The sequence below is a fragment of the Rana temporaria genome, chromosome 3 (assembly GCF_905171775.1).
Source record: "Rana temporaria chromosome 3, aRanTem1.1, whole genome shotgun sequence".
In the NCBI taxonomy this organism is placed as follows: Eukaryota; Metazoa; Chordata; class Amphibia; order Anura; family Ranidae; genus Rana; species Rana temporaria.
Window position 1 is genome coordinate 88,913,570 of NC_053491.1, and position 12,853 is coordinate 88,926,422.

At 43.9% G+C, this 12,853-nt stretch overlaps 1 protein-coding gene across 14 annotated transcripts in view; it reads left to right on the plus strand.

Moving 5' to 3' along the window:
* Nucleotides 1–12,853, plus strand: part of AP3B2 (adaptor related protein complex 3 subunit beta 2) — a 129,038-nt gene that overhangs the window by 41,192 nt on the left and 74,993 nt on the right. For all 14 annotated transcript variants that reach the window (XM_040342904.1, XM_040342905.1, XM_040342906.1 and 11 more), the window contains exons 5-8: nucleotides 847–1,007; nucleotides 4,503–4,569; nucleotides 7,795–7,977; nucleotides 10,423–10,602. In XM_040342904.1, the coding sequence (XP_040198838.1) occupies nucleotides 847–1,007; nucleotides 4,503–4,569; nucleotides 7,795–7,977; nucleotides 10,423–10,602 (591 nt within the window). The remainder of the gene's footprint in view (nucleotides 1–846; nucleotides 1,008–4,502; nucleotides 4,570–7,794; nucleotides 7,978–10,422; nucleotides 10,603–12,853) is intronic.

Here is a 12,853-nt window from a genome sequence, read left to right on the forward strand (position 1 = left end):
TGGACTACAGGAGGGTCAGGACGCTCTCTACGTTGCAGATAGAGAAAGGAGCTGTGTGTTAGTGGGCGTCCTGACTCTCCAGTAGTCCAAGCGAGGGGGAGAGCACGACACTCCACACCAGGAAGGAAGCCTTGCATTACCGTGTGTAGTTACAGACAGAAGAACAGGAAGTGAGGATTTCTCAGAAGAAATAAGGACATTTAAAAGCAAAATCGAAGGATGAGGTAAGTGAAGGAGAACTGCACTAAGGTAAAGGAAGCTATTTAGGGAAAAAAATTGTACCTTTACAACCCCTTTAAAATTACAACAGCTTTCAGAGAACGTGATCAACTAATGATGATTGACTGTTGGTTTTTCTTCAGCTCAAAACCTCTGCTTTGAAGCTCAATCTTTCACATTTGACTAACAAAGATTTTGGTGGTACAGCCTAAGCCAGGTCAGGTAGCCCAATCCACGCATTATGGGCACCTTTGTGCTTACAAAAAATAGTTGAAAGGATAAGTTGAAAGGATATTGAATACTTTTTTCCATGTAATTAAGACATTTTGTAACAAGACGATCAGATTTCCCTGTAATTTCCCTAATTACATTCTGAAGGGGGGGGGGGGGGGGGGGGGTGGGGGGGTTCATTGTTGGAAAGAAAATGGGTCTGGAATCAAGCCTATCCCTTCTGCTTACAAGCTGACATTAATTAATAATTTAAATGTCATGAGACAAATGTCTGATTATCAGGAACTGTGACCTTGTGTTACTGCTAAAACCGTTTTCATATTTTTATTGTTATGCAATATTTGTACTGATAAAAAGAGAAATTAGTAATGAGATAAACATTGTTTTCTTTTGCAGGACCCCAACCAACTGATCCGAGCCAGTGCTCTTCGTGTTCTCTCCAGTATCCGTGTGCCAATCATTGTACCCATTATGATGCTTGCAATAAAAGAGGCAGCTTCTGACATGTCTCCCTATGTGCGCAAAACAGCAGCACATGCTATACCCAAGCTGTATAGGTAACGCGATTATTGTTATTGCATGCAATCAATCTACGCTAACCTAATCTGTATTTCCATATGTTACAAACACATCAAGGTCAACAAAGCTATTCGGGGGGTCTGGAGGACCTCAGTTATGAGGAACAATTACAAATATTAAACTTTATTCTCCCTGGGGGTTGTAAAGGTTTGTTTTTTATTTTCTAAATAGGTTCCTTTAAAGTGGAGGTTCACCCAAAAACCTTTTTTTTTTAACATTAGATTGAGGCTCATTTTGTCTAGGGGAATCGGGTTGTTTTTTAACAATCGAAGCAGTACTTACCGTTTTAGAGAGCGATCTTCTCCGCCGCTTCCGGGTATGGGCTGCGGGACTGGGCGTTCCTACTTGATTGACAGGCTTCCGACGGTCGCATCTATCGCGTCATGATTTTCCGAAAGTAGCCGAACGTCGGTGCGCAGGCGCCGTATAGACCCGCACCTACGTTCGGCTTCTTTCGGCTACTCGTGACGCGATGTATGCGACCGTCGGAAGCCTGTCAATCAAATAGGAACGCCCAGTCCCGAAGACCATACCCGGAAGCGGCGGAGAAGATCGCTCTCTAAAACGGTAAGTAATCTCTGTTAAAAAAAAAAACGGTAAGTACTGTATCGATTTTAAAAAAACTACCCGATTCCCCTTGACAAAATGAGCCTCAATCTAATGTTAAAAAAAATGTTTCGGGTGAATTCCCGCTTTAAGCTAGTGCATTGTTGGTTCACTTACCTTTTCCTTCGATTTCCCTTCTAAATATTTATTTTCTTTGTCTGAATTTCTCACTTCCTGTTCCTCCTCAGTAAGCTTTCCACCATCATCCGAGCCGTTCTGGCTAGGGTTTAGTCAGCGCGCTCGCCCCCTCCCTTGGGACTACATCCCTGCGGGGAGATGCTGCGAACGGCTCGGATGATGGGGGCAAGCTTACTGAGGTGAAATAGGAAGTGAGAAATTCAGACAAAGAAAAATAACATTTAGAAGGGAAATAGAAGGAAAAGGTAAGTGAACCAACAATGCACTAGCTTAAGGGAACCTATTTAGAAACTAAAAAATTAACCTTTACAACCCCTTTAAGGGGGGCATATGATTGCAATATAAAACTCCATAAACTTGTACTCTAGGATTGAGAGGAAACTATTTAACTTAAAGAAGACATGGGGGCACACAATGAAGTTAGAGGAGAGGTGATTCAATCTTAAGGCATTCTTTACAGTTAGAGCTGTAAGGATGTGGAACTCCCTTCCACAGTTGGTGGTGTCAGCAGGGCATATAGATAAATTCAAAAAAAGTTTAGATATGTTACTTAGCGAATTCAGTGTACAGGGATATGGAAAAAGTTAGTGACATAAACACACACATTTGCACACACAACCATCAGGTTAAACTGGATGGACAGGTGTATTTATTTAACCTCACCAACTATGTAACCATCTATGTAAGGCCTTTCAAAGGGGATGTTATGTTATATCAGCAGTTTTTTTTAAGCAAACATTGAGTGGTTGCTACAGACTGCACCACTGTTCTGGCTAGTACTGATGTCAGAACCTGTAAGAAATAGCTGGTTTAGGGGGCTGTGACACTAGTGCCGGATCCAAGGAAGAGTGGAGAGTCAAATGCCAGTTGAGGGAAGCCAGTCAGGACCAGGGATCAAACCCATGTGATAATTGTGAAACAAGATAACTAGGATACATAGAGAAAAAGCCATAGATTAGAGATTGTGTCACTAGTGGGTGGCAATGGCTCACCATTAGGAGGAAGTAGGACCTGATAATACCTGGATTTCTCTAGAACACTTACCAATAACCCCCAAAAACTCCTACCCTGTTTCCCCAAAAATAAGACCTACCCTGAAAATAAGACCTAGCGTTATTTTCAAGGAGGGCTGCAATAGAAGGCCTACCCTGAAAATAAGCCCTAGTTAAAAATGCTTGTAAAATCCTATAATCCACTCTATTACAGTTGTATATAATGTACAATGTGTGTGTTTCTGTAATATAATTGCGGGGGAAGAGAGCTCCGGCGGGTAACAGAAGCAGAGAGCGGCTCTATAACAAAGGTATTTGGCACAATTATATTACAGAAACACACACATTGTACATTATATAATACTGTAATAGAGTGGATTATAGGATTTTACAAGCATTTTAACTCGGTTCACACTGGGGATTCCTGACAGGCAGGGAGGGAGAGGGGGAGAGAAGACATCACATTACATAGTAAGACCTACCCTGAAAATAAGCCCTACTGTGTCTTTTGTTGGCATAATTAATATAAGACCCAGGCTTATTTTTGGGGGAAACACGGTACCAGTAGAGATCGAGTTGCGTAGCTGACATTTTCAGGCTGCATCCCTTGATGATGTACAGCTGAAAGATAGATACTTAGGGACCAACAGAAGCAGACTCCAGATGAGACAACAGATACGTTCTTGGAAAGTTGTTAAAAAAAAAAGACTCTGAAGTAAATTTAGCAAATAGCGTGGGATTAGAAGGTTGCCAGAAAAGCAGACAGACACTCAAAATAAAAATAGACCAGAAGGATGCTGGGAGCAACCACACAACGACAGAAGCAATCAGAGGGCTTGCATTGGAACAGAAGGACAATAGATTGGACAGATTAAGGCTAAATACTTAGGGCACAGGAAAAATGCAGAGCTGAGCGCAGAAGCTGGTCATGGATCAGATCGGCATGTTTCAGTTATGCCGCGTACACACGATCGGAAATTCCGACAAGAAAACCGTGGATTTTCTTCTGACTGAATTTTGGCTCAAACTTGTGTTGCATTCACACGGTCACACAAAATAAAAGAGATCCTGTTTTTTTTTTTTTTTCGGCAGTTTTCCCGTCGGAAAAACTGCGATGGAGCATGCAATATATATTTTTGTTCATCGGAATGCATGCAAATGTGCGCAAATCAATACTGCAGAACGCGAGAATAAGTTTGCACGAAAATTTGTGCAAATTTTCGCAAACGCGCATGCACGAGACTGCACGCAAATACATGTTCAAGCAGGAGTATCGTGTGCAAGACGCCCAAGGCCTCATGTACACTGCTGCTGGTAAACGGATATTTAGTAGCAGTTGGGCATTTTTTTCAGCTGCCCCTGGACTCCCTCTATATTATCTTTTCAGTTCAGTACATGTACACAGGGTCATTTATAGTCGTTTTTAAATAGTTGAGTTTAGAAGCATTTTTTGGAAAGAAAAAAAATGGATTTTGAGACGCATTTGAAACGCCCAATGCCTGTAACAGCTTGTGGCCGTGTTTCGTTTATAGGCGTTTTTAATGGAGATCCCTTTTTAGTCTATTTGAAAAATAATATATATTTTTTTTAAAACGTAAACGCAGCTAAACACGGCAAAACTGATGTTTTTAAACATCGTTTACTATCTGTCAAATTAAATCGTACAGGGGAGGTTTTAAAACGTCTCGTGTACATTAAGCCTTACTTAGATTTTTTATCATTTTCTCCTGTTTGCAGCTTGGACTCAGACCAGAAAGACCAGCTTATTGAAGTAATCGAGAAACTGTTATCAGATAAAACAACAGTAAGTATAACATCTTTATATGGTTGAAAGTATATTCGCCTTTATTAATCGCTTCAGCCCCGGACCATTTTGGCGGTCAAAGACCAGGCCACGTTTTGCGATTTGGCACTGCGTGGCTTTAACTGACAATTGCGCGGTTGTGTGACGTGGCTCCCAAACAAAATTTGCCTCCTTTTTTTCCCACAAATAGAGCTTTCTTTTGGTGGTATTTGATCACCTCTATGATTTTTTTTTTTTGCGCTAGAAACAAAAAAATAGCGACAATTTTGAAAAAAAATCTATTATTTTTACTTTTTACTATAATAAATATCCCCCAGAAATATATAAAAAAAAAAAATTTCCACAGTTTAGGCCGATACGTATTCTTCATATTTTTGGTTAAAAAAATCACAATAAGCGTTTATTGATTGGTTTGCGCAAAAGTTATAGCTTCTACAAAATAGGGGACTATTTTATGACATTTTTATTAATATATATTTTCTTACTAGTAATGGCGGCGATCAGCGATTTTTATCTTGACTGCGACATTATGGCGGACACATTGGACACTTTTGACATCATTTTGGGACCATTGTGATTTTTACAGCAATCAGTGCTGTATAAATGCACTGATTACTGTAAAACTGACACTGGCAGTGAAGGGGTTAACCTCTAGGTGGCGCTGTAGGGGTTATGTGTTCCCTATGGAGTTATTTTAACTGTTAGGGGGCATGGCTACACGTGACATATCACTGATGACCGTTCCCGATCACAGGGAATGGTCATCAGTGACAGTGTCATAGCTAACCGCAATCACGGGACTCCCGGGAACACCGAGTTCCCGGGACCCGTGGCCTGTGCCATGTTGCCATGTTTTCGACGTACATAGTTGTGCGGTGGTCGGTAAGTGGTTAATAGATGTATTTTATACATTGAAACTTATCAGCTTAACTTATTGGCATGTTGGAATTGCTCATTATTACACACAGAGGTTCGAAATTGCTGAGAATATTGGCATGTATACACAGTTAAAGTGGTTGTAAACCACATTCATAAAATTTGACCTAGGCACATTTATCTGTAGGGTTTACTTATCTCTCTCCAAAGCACTAAGTGCTGTGTTTTTCTCCTGCTCTGTTCCTCTGTTATCAGCAGAGTCACTTCTGACAAGCTCTCAAACACAGTAGATAACAGCAGCTGAAAATTTATGTCAGGGAGAGAACTTAGAGGGAGATAAGCAGAGAGCTTGTCTATTCACAGTACAGCACCTGCATGTTCCTTCCTTCCTCTGCCTATCTGGAGTGGGGGTGGAGTGTGTGCCTTTCCACCAATCGGCTCACACACAGTGTAAGCCCAGACTCCACACCCACTGCTGGAAGAGAAAGAAAGATTTGTAACATGATATGCACTTTCTAAAGAGTGTAGAACGGGAAAGAAAGATATACATGTAAAACTTGTGTAGGGAGATTTGTTTCTCTGGGTATCATCTGGGTATAGGAGAGGGTTTACATCCACTTTAACCGCTTCCCGACCAGCCACCGTAACTATACTGCGGCAAGGCGGCTTGTTCCCGCAAATTGCGGTAGCTGTACATCAGTGCAGGAACTCTCTTTCGTGGGTGGCACGCGCCACCAGAGGCACGCACAAGCTCCTATTGGCCAGCCAATCAGTGGGTCCGGTGGACTCGATGTCTGCCAGCCACCTGCAATCGTTCCCCGCAGTGACAGGATGGGAATCTGCCTGTGAGGGGGAACCCCCTTCCCTGCCAGTGTCATTAGTACAATAACAGTGCATATTTTTTGCACTGATCACTGTAATAATGTCACTGGGAACCAGTGACATTATTACAGTGATCAGTGCTAAAAATATGCACTGTTATTGTACTAATGCACTGTTATTGTACAAAAAAAGTGTAAAAAATGTCAGTTAGGTGTCCAATCTGTCCGCCACAATGTCACAGTCACGCTAAAAATCACTGATCGCCGCCATTACTAGTAAAAAAAAATAAAAAAAATACCATAAATCTATTCCCTATTTTGTAGACACAATGGCCCAGATTCACGTAGAGCAGCGTATATTTGTGTGGGCGTAGCGCATCTCATATGCACTACGCCGACGTAACATTGAGAGGCAAGAACAGTATTCACAAAGCACTCGCTCCCAACGTTGTGTCGGCGTAACGTAAATTGTCCGGCGTAAGCCCGCCTAATTTAAAGTAGGAAGGAAGTGGGCGTGATCCATTTAAATGAAGCTTGACCCCATGCAAATGTTGAATTTACTCCCTAAGATACGACGGCTCAATGCCTACGACGTGAACGTAACCTACGCCCAGCCCCATTCACGTACGACTTACGTAAACAACGTAAAATACGACTGCTGTTCCGACGTCCATACCTTTGCATGGGATGCGCCTCCTTATAGGTGGAATAACTTTACGCCGGATGTATGCCTTACGTAAACGGCATATACTCATGCGACGGGGGGCGCAAGTACGTTCGTGAATCGGCGTATCTAGGTCATTTACATATTCGACGCGTAAATCCATGGAAGCGCCCCTTGCGGCCAGCGTAAATATGCGCCCAAGATACGACGGCGTAGGAAACTTACGTCGGTCGGAGGAAGCCAAATTTCAGGCGTATCTTACTTGCAGAATCAGGCGCAGAGATACGATGGCGCATCCGTGCACTTACGCGCCTTATCAGTAGATACGTCGGCGTAAGTCTTTCTGAATCCGGGCCAATAACTTTTGCGCAAACCAATCAATATGCGCTTATAGTGATTTTAGTTTTTTTACCAAAACTATGTCGCAGACTACATATTGGCATAATTGAACAGAAGGGGGAGATAGATAGCAGCACAATCAACCAGATTTGCTGCAAATAAACAGAAAACGACTGTATTTCGAAGCATCCCACAGGGAGGAATGGGTTAATGGGCCTGCGACAGCTAGAAGCGAATGAGCACTGATCCACAAAAAGCAGAAGAATGTGATGAAACCTCTTCACATCCAACATACAGTAATGGACCTTCATAAACAACAAATGAAGCAGATGGGATTTTGGATGCTGTGGCCTCAGATCTTGGCAGATCACGATGCTTTCAGTGACATTGCTCAAAACATTTACTGCCATTATCATTAGCGGATTGTACAGGGAGATCATTTTTTCAGGAATTTAGATTGATGTAATTATTGTAGGTGACTAAGTGCTTTTCTAGGCCTGACCTTTTATTTATTTCTTCCCCAAGTTGGTTGCAGGAAGTGTTGTGATGGCATTTGAAGAGGTCTGCCCTGAACGCATTGATTTGATCCATAAGAACTACCGTAAGCTGTGCAACTTGCTGATCGATGTGGAGGAATGGGGGCAAGTGGTAATCATCAACATGCTTACACGCTACGCAAGGACCCAGTTTTTGAACCCCAACCAAAATGTAAGTACCTTATAGACAACTCACATTACAGACCATGTTACCTGTTCACTGCTCCAATATACTAGAATGAACTACAGATGATTTTGTTGTTTAAAGCCGTTGTAAAAGCAAGATATTTTTAACCTTAAAGTGATATTAACTTAAATAATAATAAACAAAAAAACATGTTATACTTACCTGCTCTGTGCAGCAGTTTTGCACAGAGCAGCCCGGATCCTCCTCTTCTCAGGTCCCCCGCTGCAACTTTTGGCCCCTCCCTCCTGCCAAGTGCCCCAGGGCAAGAAGCTTCCAATGAGGTCACCCAAGCACAGGCTCGCTCCCGAGCTGCGACTCTGTGTGACCATTGAAATAAATTTGGTGGGCACACCCTAACAATGCATTACATTAAAGATGGTGCTGCTATAAGACCATACAAACAGAAAAAAATATTATGGCTCACACATACAAAAATGACATTTAAATACTGCAAGGCTATTTAACCACTTCCCACCCGGCCTATAGCAGAATGACAGCCGGGCGGTGGGTGAGTTATCGTGACTGGGCATCATATGACGTCGGGGTTGGACTGACAACTCACGGGGCCCTCGGGCAATAGGAGATTATGGGGCCCCCGGGCAATAGAAGATTATGGGACCCCCCCGGGCAATAGAAGATTATGGGACCCCTCCGGGCAATAGAAGATTATGGGACCCCCCCGGGCAATAGAAGATTATGGGACCCCTCCGGGCAATAGGAGATTATGGGGCCCCCGGGCAATAGGAGATTATGAGGCCCCCGGGCAATAGGAAATTATGGGGCCCCCGGGCAATAGGGGAATACGGGGCCCCCGGGCAATAGGGGATTATGGGGCCCCTGGGCAATAGGAGATTATGGGGCCCCCCAGGCAATAGATTATGGGGCCACACAGTACTGTATACACACACACATACAGTATACATACACAGTATACACACACAGACACACAATATACACACACAGTATACATACACACAGAATACACATACAGACACACAGTACACACACACACACAGTATACATACACACACTAGAAAGGCGGGGCAGCTATAATCTTGGGATTTTTAGATCAAAAGAATGTCAGTAAGAGACGTTTCAGGGACAGATGTAAAAAACACAGATTTTTACATACTGTCCCTGGTTTTACTGAGGCTGGCAACCCTGATGGGGGCCCCCTAGTGACATGAGGCCCTCGAGCAGTGCCCAAATGGTCAGTCTGCCCCTGTATGACGTCCAGCAGGATAACATGGCGGTGCGCACCCGCTGGGACGTGCAGTGTGGTGATCAGTGGTGCTGTGTGTCACTCTGATCATGGTAAGGAGCCACGACGGAGGCTACTTACCACGTGATCAGCTGTGACCAATCACAGCTGATCACAGCGTGAACCAGTCAGTGCCAGTAAATGGCATTCCTCAGTTCACACTGACAGGGAGAGATGATCGGCGGGCATATATAAAAATAAGGTCTAAATTGTGTTTTATCGTATAAAAACTGAGTTTATTTATAAAACATCAATCTGAGTACTAACATCTTCCAGGTGCTGAAGTGTACCACTCTATAGCAGTGGTACACTTCAGCATCCGCTTCCAATTCGCAATAGCAGGAGATTTTGACCGGTCTCTATGGAGCCGGTTCACATATCTCAGCAGCGGGTCCGGTGCAACTTTTGGTCCGTTTCACGTCCAAATTCAGATTTCAGCTGAAATGGAACCTGAAGCGGTGAACCAGGACGCACCGGACAACTGCTGTGAGAAGGATGCGTGATGGTGTGAACCCAGCCTAAATATTTTGTTTTGGGTTAGGAGAAACTATAATGTCCTAGGTATCAAAGAAGAAGTGAAAGGAAAACCCTTGAAAACAAGGGCTATCCCCAGGGGTGGACTGACAACTCATGGGGCCCCCGGGCAATAGAAGATTATGGGGCCCCTGGGCTTACAGATGGCCACCACGCCAGGAGGCAGTGCAGAGGCGGGGCAGCTAAAATCTCAGGATTTTCACATCAAAAGCATGTCGTTTTCAGACATATCAGGGACAGATCTAAAAATAAACACAGATTTTTACATACTGTCCCTGGTTTTATTGAGCCTGGCAACCCTGATGGGGCCCCCTAGTGGCATGGGGCCCTCGGGCAGTCCCTGAGTGACTCAATGGTCAGTCCGCCCCTGGCTATCCCCTCTTAAATCGATGGTTACAAGTGTCCTCATCATAAAAAGTTGCCCTCAGCTCTTGTTCTGGTGATTTTTGCATTCCCTGTTGATGGGTTCCTGACACAGGTCACCATGACAAATTCAGACAGCGATCCTACCAATCACAAACATAGAGAGCAAAAAAACTTAACTGGGGTTCTAACCCTTGCCTACTGTATCCAAATCTTAAAAAAAAAAAAAAGGTTTGAGCTGTACATATACTTATCTTGCTGTGTGCTCTTAGGAATCTCTCCTTGAGGAAAATCCTGAGAAAGCCTTCTATGGTTCAGATGATGATGAAGCAGGAAAAGAAGACAAAGCAGAACAATCTTCTCTAGCGAAACGCAAGCCATATGTTATGGACCCAGACCACCGTCTCCTGCTCCGTAACACCAAACCTCTACTTCAGAGCCGCAATGCAGCGGTAAGAAATTACTTACTCATTGCTTATTTAACAAAAGCAGAGAAGAAAACGACTGCACAGACCTCCTGTATTACATTGCTGTTTATTTCATGTTTGCAGTACAGTGGAACCTCGGATTACGAGCATAATCTTTTCCAGGAGAATGCTCGTAATCCAAAGTACTTGCATATCAAAGCGAACTTCCCCATTGAAGTCAATGGAAACGAAAATAATTTGTTCCACATTGACTTCAATGGCATGCAATACCACATGTGGCCAAAGGTGGGGGGGGGCGCCGGAGAGCTTCGGAAACACACGGAAAGACCCGACGACAGCTCGACTGACCTCGGCAAACCTCTGAAAGGCTCGGGAACAGACTATTTCCGAGTCTTTCCGTGCATTGCGCCGATCGGCACCGTTCGGCTCCAGCGCCCCCCTCACCACTGTGGCTTGAATCCTGCTCGTTTTGCAAGACAACACTCGCAAACCGAGTCAGGATTTTTTTTAAATACAGCGCTCGTATTGCAAAACGCTTGTTAACCACGTTACTCGCAATCCGAGTTTCCACTGTATTTGAAAGTTTGTGACCTGCTGTAAAGAGAATATGTGGGGATATAATGTAACCAAGTAATTCAAGCCTATCTCCAGGCAAAACATTAGTGTTGGATAGAAGGGGGAAAGTTTAGAACATCTCTTTGGTTTTTAGTATTGTCTCTGTCCCGCTGGGGAAATTTTTCAATCAGATTTAGTATCCTGTCTGTGTCTCCATAGAGGAAATGTCTCTTCTCTCCCTGTTCTGACACCCATCGCCTGGGCAGGAAGTGAAAAAATTACTCTCATGGGGACAAAGATGACAATACAATCTTTTTTCTCCTCACTTCCTGTTCTTTCTGACCATTAAATAGACAGGAAATGGGGAGTTTTCCTATACTACTTAAAGCGGGAGTTCACCCTAAAAAAAATGTAAGATTAGATTCATGCTCATTTTGTCTAGGGGAATCGGGTAGTTTTTTTAAAAATGAAGCAGTACTTACCGTTTTAGAGAGCGATCTTCTCCGCCGCTTCCGGGTATGGTCTTCGGGACTGGGCGTTCCTTCTTGATTGACAGGCTTCTGACGGTCGCATACATCGCGTCACGAGTAGCCGAAAGAAGCCGAACGTCGGTGTGGCTCTATACTGCGCCTGCGCACCGACGTTCGGCTACTTTCGGAAAATCGTGACGCGATAGATGCGACCGTCGGAAGCCTGTCGGAAGACTGTCAATCAAGAAGGAACGCCCAGTCCCGCAGCCCATACCCGGAAGCAGCGGAGAAGATGTATCTCTAAAACGGTAAGTACTGCTTCGATTTAAAAAAAACTTCCCGATTCCCCTTGACAAAATGAGCAGGAATCTAATCTTAAAAATTGTCATTTCCGGGTGAACCTCCACTTTAAAGTGGTTGTAAGCCCTTGATAAAAAAAAAAAAACCCTGCAAGACAAAGGCATAATGAGCTAGTATGCATAGCATACTAGTTCATTATGAATTACTTACCTTACATCGAAGCCCCCTCAGCGGTCCTCGTCCCCCCTCCAGCGGCGACATCTTTCCACAAGGTTACTTCCGGGTATCGCGGCTCTGGGTCTGTGATTGGCTGGAGCCGCGATGACGTCGCCGGTAACAGCACACGGACTGAAGCAAAGGCACATAGTGCCATTGCTTCAGTTTGCCCCAGTGCGCATGTGCCGATGACATGCAGGGGACAGGAGATAGGAGATATCCTGAGTAGCTACAGGTAAGCCTTATTATAGGCTTACCTGTAGCATAAAGTGGTCTGTAAGGGTTTACAACCACTTTAAATAGACTTAAGCCTCGTACACACGGTATGATTGTTGGAAGGAGATTGTCTGTTGACAGACTTTTGTCCTAAATACTTACCGTTCGCGCCTTTTGACTATTGTTGTACAATTTTCGACCAACAAATGTTAGATGACATGCTAGTAAATCTTCAGCAGCCTACGGCTCCATGTCTGATTTTCGTATGGTCAGTACACAAATCCGTCACACAAAAGTGGACAGTACAAACACGTATGCTCGGAATCAATACTCACCAAACAAGATATTAGCAGAAGGGGCCCAAAGGGTGGCGCTCAAGAGCTGAAATTCCTCGTAGTATGTCACTACGTTCGTGTTTGTGGCACGACAATTGTGTAACGTTAGTATGCAAAACAAGATCCTGGCACACGCCCTTTTGACAAAAAACAGATGCTCAGTTGGCCAACAATCGTACCGTG